This window comes from Solanum tuberosum, unplaced genomic scaffold (genome assembly GCF_000226075.1).
Source record: "Solanum tuberosum cultivar DM 1-3 516 R44 unplaced genomic scaffold, SolTub_3.0 scf00272, whole genome shotgun sequence".
Classification (NCBI taxonomy): Eukaryota; Viridiplantae; Streptophyta; class Magnoliopsida; order Solanales; family Solanaceae; genus Solanum; species Solanum tuberosum.
The window spans coordinates 458,206-463,953 of record NW_006239194.1 but is presented as its reverse complement, the minus strand read 5'-3'; the positions used below and the strand labels follow the sequence as shown (position 1 = coordinate 463,953).

The 5,748-nt window shown below is 35.7% G+C and overlaps 1 protein-coding gene across 1 annotated transcript; it reads left to right on the top strand.

The window, feature by feature from the left end:
- Nucleotides 1-402: 402 nt before the first annotated feature.
- Nucleotides 403-4,232, top strand: LOC102584665 (probable receptor-like protein kinase At5g15080). Its single transcript, XM_006358237.2, has 6 exons — nt 403-594; nt 1,905-2,245; nt 2,369-2,504; nt 2,692-2,825; nt 2,895-3,018; nt 3,307-4,232. The coding sequence occupies exons 1-6, from the start codon at nt 459-461 to the stop codon at nt 3,759-3,761; spliced, it is 1,326 nt and encodes a 441-aa protein (XP_006358299.1). The 5' UTR covers nt 403-458; the 3' UTR covers nt 3,762-4,232.
- Nucleotides 4,233-5,748: the final 1,516 nt, after the last annotated feature.

The following is a 5,748-nucleotide window of genomic DNA, read 5'->3' as shown; positions in this document are numbered from 1 at the left end:
GTGGGGGGGCTAGGTGAAGAGGCTGGCATTCCCCACAGAAAAAGGCAATAGGAGAAAAAGCTCTTTTTGTACACACTGCCATGATGTTGATGATGATGAATGATGCCTTCAATCTCTCACACCTAACAATAACAAACAAATGAATTTATTACTTTCCCCCCCTTTTTTTTCCTCCCTCTCTCGTGTCGAAATCAGGATTTTCAATAAAAAAAATATAAAAAAAGTAAGCATACGAAGAAGGTAAGAGAATTCAACGTTTGTTGTATACACTTAAAATATTTAAAAAAAAAACTTTGACGGTGTAATTTTCTACTGAAAAGGACTTGAATGAACCACTTGCTCCTACCTGACTCTGCTCGCGTGTCTCTCTCTCTTCCTTTATTAATACCATATATGGTGAATCTTTTCTTTGTTCCCCATCTCTCTTTTTCTCATAATTAGTAAAATTTTCTTTCTTCATGGAGAAGGAGAAGAAGAAGGAGAAGAATTGTGGTTGTTGGGCTGTTCTTAGGCTCAGTAATGTTATTGGAGGATCCTCTGATTCTAAACACTCTGTTAATTCAATTCCAAGAACTAGTCTTGTCTATGATGCAGGTTTTCTTCTTTGTCATTTGCTAATTATAACTTTCATCTTTCAAGTAATCGGAAGTACAACCTTGGCATAACTGATAAAGATGTTGTCATGTGATCAAGAGATCATAGGTTTGAGTTGTGGAAATAGTCTCTTGCAGAAATGCAGGGTAAAACTGCGTACAATAGACTCTTGTGGTGATAGAGGAAGTAGTGTATTGGACCAACTTTTTATCTTTCAACTTACATGCTTAGTGATTATATATATAGGCTTGATCTTTAAATCATTTGCTTTTATCTATACAAATATTTAGTATTGGAACGAGACGGGCTTAAATGGAGCGACATGGACAACAATAGTTGTTGATGCATAGAAATGGTTCAATTTTGATAACGGGGATGGAATATCGGTTGGATGGTTAGGACATACACCCTATCTTTAGAGATAAAGAAGTGTGTGAACTTTTTTTGTACGTCGTATGCCTACTTTTTTTTTTTTTTTTTGAAACATTTCCAGTCGTTTTGGTAGAGGGAGATGGAATTTTTAGAGCCGATGCTCCTTATAGAACGGTAGAATCGAAGTATAGTGTTGAATACTCAAAGGGCTACTTGTGATTCTATTTATATTTAACTTACATTATATCTTGTTAGTTTTCTTGTTTTTGCTGGATTTCCCCTGCTTGATGGCCATCTTTAAGATAGATTGTTTATTAAGAGATTCTTGGCAAAACAACGAGCTAATATCTCATATGGTCACTCAACTAGTTCTTTTCACAAAAAGTCACTGAACTTTCTTTTATAACCTTAAAGTGACTCAATTATGGGTTTCTCTTACAGAAAGTCGCTCATTTTCTTTTGTTTAATGGAAAAATTGGAGTTGATGGAGTATTTAGGTTAACTCCCTTCATTCATATCTTGTAGTCTAGTGGTATCGGGTTGGAGTCTCCGAGGTAATAGGTGTGAGTTCAATTCTCATGGTTTCCTGTTCCCCCCTATGGTTTAATAGAAATTTTTAATAAAAGAGAAAACATACTAAAATGTGTTTAATGATTTTGTTCTTCAGCAAGATAACATGTTTGAAACCAACATGTAGTGCGGTCAAATCTCTCTATAATGATATTGTTTGTTCTAATGTCTTTTTGGTTGTTGTAGCAAAATGTTGTTATAAAGAACATATAATATAGCATAACATTAAAAAAATCGGTTCCAGAAAAAATTTGATCGTTATAGTGAAATATTGTTATAGATGAGGGATGTTATATATAGAGAGGTCTGATTTTATGTCTATTGAGAGATTTATGAAGTATTTACAGTCATCTATTTTGCAAGTGCAGCCACAGAGACTCGGTATCTCAACGCTAGCAACCGCGAGATGTGTGTACCAGATGAAGCAAGAGTGTCATCTGATCATACCCCTACTGATCCACCAACACAGCTTCCACCAGCTGCAGAGAACAAAGTGCAGCGGCAGCTGCTTCAGTTTACATTTCACGAGCTAAAATCTGCAACGGGGAACTTCAGACCGGATAGCATTCTTGGTGAAGGTGGATTTGGATATGTATTCAAAGGCTGGATAGAGGAAAATGGGACAGCACCAGCAAAGCCCGGTTCTGGGGTTACGGTTGCTGTCAAGAGCTTGAAACCAGATGGTCTTCAAGGTCATAGAGAATGGGTGGTTAGTACTTAGTACGTAGACTATCTGCTCGTGGTTAGTAGTAAAAAATGAGTCGAATAGAGTAAGCAAAAGACTGTTAAGACCGGTATATGCAATGAATAATCATAATGAATTTTAATGCAGGCAGAAGTAGACTTCCTTGGACAGCTTCATCATCCTAATCTTGTCAAGTTAATTGGATATTGCATCGAAGATGACCAAAGGCTTCTTGTTTATGAGTTTATGACTCGTGGAAGCCTCGAAAACCATCTCTTCAGAAGTGAGTTCTATGATTTCTCGCTGCTGCGTTGTGAAACATTTGGTCTTATTAATGCATATATACCTGCAGAGTTTGTATTTCCTCTTACAACGTGAAAACTAAATGCTGAAACTTAGCTTGTTCTGTCTGATTTTGTACTTCTGTTGTTAAAAATGCTACTGATGATTGTCTGTTAAAACTGTTCAAGGGACGATACCTCTTCCATGGTCCAACAGGTTAAAAATTGCTCTTGGTGCAGCCAAAGGCTTAGCGTTTCTCCACGGAGGCTCTGAACCTGTCATTTATAGAGACTTCAAGACATCTAATATCTTACTTGATTCGGTATGTGACCAAATTATGTTGTCTAATACCTTTCTCCCCGGGATTCCAACGCTAATATGAATTCTGCAGGAGTATAATGCTAAGCTTTCGGACTTTGGACTTGCTAAAGCTGGTCCTCAGGGTGACAAAACACATGTTTCTACAAGGGTTGTTGGAACTTATGGATATGCTGCTCCAGAATATGTGATGACAGGTAGAACAACTCTCGTTTATCGTCTTTACTTTGTCTTATGCATAAGGGATCGATATTCTACGATTGTCCTGAATGTAAGATACATATCTTAATCGGAAACATGTTCAAGATATTCTGAGTACATAGGTCTTCACTGTTGAAGTGTGTGACCATTTCATGTGCCAGCCTGATTCTTTTTCATCTGCCAAACACGTGAAAATCCTTTTTGATAATGTTGGAGTCAGGACTCAAACTTAGGACATTTGTCTGCTCTGATACCATGTTAAATCTTGTCTTGTTTTTCATCAGGACATTTGACAGCAAAGAGCGACGTTTTCAGTTTTGGAGTAGTGCTGTTGGAGATTTTAACTGGTAGGAGGTCTATGGACAAAAAGCGGCCGAGTGGAGAACAAAATCTTGTAGCATGGGCAAAGCCATATTTAGCTGACAAGAGAAAGTTTTATCAACTCGTGGACCCTCGTCTGGAGCTAAATTACTCCCTTAAAGGAGTGCAAAAGATCTCACAGCTAGCTTACATTTGCCTAAGCAGGGATTCTAAATCTCGTCCTTCCATGGACGAAATTGTAAAGGCTCTTACTCCGCTACAAGACCTCAATGATTTCGCTATATTATCAAATCATTCTCGGTTAACACAATCAGGAAGACGAAAGAAGAAACTAGACGGAATGCAACAACTTAGCTTCAATCATTCCAGGAGTATCAGAGGCTCTCCATTGCACTCTGGTAGGCAACATTGTAAATAATGCATTCTCCGTTTTCTCCCAACCTAAGTAGTAGGAAATGACACTAGATTTGGAAATTGAACAAACAACAACCCTTTATTATAATGTGTGTTTTGAAATTTGAGGAGGTATATAGTTCATTTTCCTCTTATCGAAAAGTGAAATCTGTAGAGCACTGTTAAAGTAAACACGAGCCTTGTAGTAACGGTCACGACTTCTAGTTGTGGAAACAAGCACTGATGCTTGTGTTTGGGTGAACTGCCTATATTTACCCCGGCCTTGTGATGAGGCCCCTCCATGCCCCCTACTTGAAAACACGGGATGCTTGATGCACTGAGCTGCCTTTTTTATTCATTTGGTAGTTTTCAATTGGTTGTCACGAGTCTTCTTTTGTCTGGTTAGAGACCGGTTTTTAGGACATGTTATTCAGTTTTGGAATGAAAATGAGCCCGAACAGAGTGAGATGCATGAATATAGAGGATTCATATAATCGGTCCAGCTTATTAATTTGCGGTTTATGCATAGTCAATTTATTGATTGATTGACTTGATTCGTTGTGTGTGTAAAGTAGATTTTTTTCTACAGAATCTGCATCTTAATAAAAGATGATAATGCAGAATTATTGTTTGCAGAATCTGCACTATTTGACCTTTTATCATACTTTATTATAGATGACTTCATCGCCTAAAGAATACTCACTTTTGATACAAATATTCCAATAGATCAAAATTAACTTTAATTTATTCTTTGAAGGTATAATACATATTACATAACATGCTCTTTAATTTGTCATCAGCTGGTATCTATGTCCTTCAACTTTGGATGATCACAAATAGACACTAAAACTTGTATAAAGTTGAACAAGTAGACACATGCGATATATGTGGCATAATACAAATCAGTTGTCATGTAGGACAAATGTGTCTCACACAAATGCTATGTAGGATGCATGTGTCTACATGTTCAATTTTATATAATTTTAAGTGTCTACTTGTGTACGCCCAAAATTGAAGGGCATAGATGTTAGCTGAGGCCAAATTAAATAGAACGTTCATGTATTATGCCTTCTTTGAACTCTTTCCAAGTACTCAAGCAACATGTTATCAAACAACTAGCAAATATATATAGAAGAGCTACGGATTCATTCGAACTCAATAACTTTAGTTAGGAAGAGAGAAATGAATTCTGTATTTTCATAAATGAATTTTGAATGTTGAGATTACAAGCTTATATTGGAATTGAATTACTAAAATGATCTAAAGTTATTCCTTAACGAGTCATTTGGAGTCATGTCTGGACAATATTAGATCAGGTTTAAATAATGTTTGTTCATATTATTTTCATTTTTACCAGCTAAATATTGCAATAAACTTACGAAATTTTAGACCATAATTTGATGTTTTCTTTTAAGATTTTCAGTTTGCTCGATATTAACCTTTAGGTAATAGTTGTATAACTAAACCTTGCATAATTAATACCTGCATAATTCTAACCAGTAACCAAACGGCCATGGGCGGATCTACATGGATCCAAGGGGGTTCGTTGGAAAAATTACACGGTATATATAGGATCAATTTTTTGATTTATATGTATATACCAAGTGATGAACCCCCTGAACATAAGCTAAGGGCTTGGTTCAGTGGTGAAGGGGGTTCAAGAATTCGCAATATAAGTGTTGGGTTGCGGGTTCGACTCCCTGTAACAACGTTTTTCCCCATATTTTTGAGATTTATACTATTTTATTAGATATTAAAAAATAAATTTATTTTCCATTTTTATAAAATTAAGTAAAACTTATAACGTTGTTTTCATAATTAAAATTAAAAATACATTCTCTCATACTCATTTTAAGTCAAACGTTTAATTTATATTTGATTAAGGAATAAAATAATTATAAGTAAGATTAAACAAATAAGAGTAATCATTTAAAATTTATAAATAAATACAATTGTCGCGAACGCGAATTTTATTGCTACAATATGATTGGATTTAGAAGTATTCCTTAGTT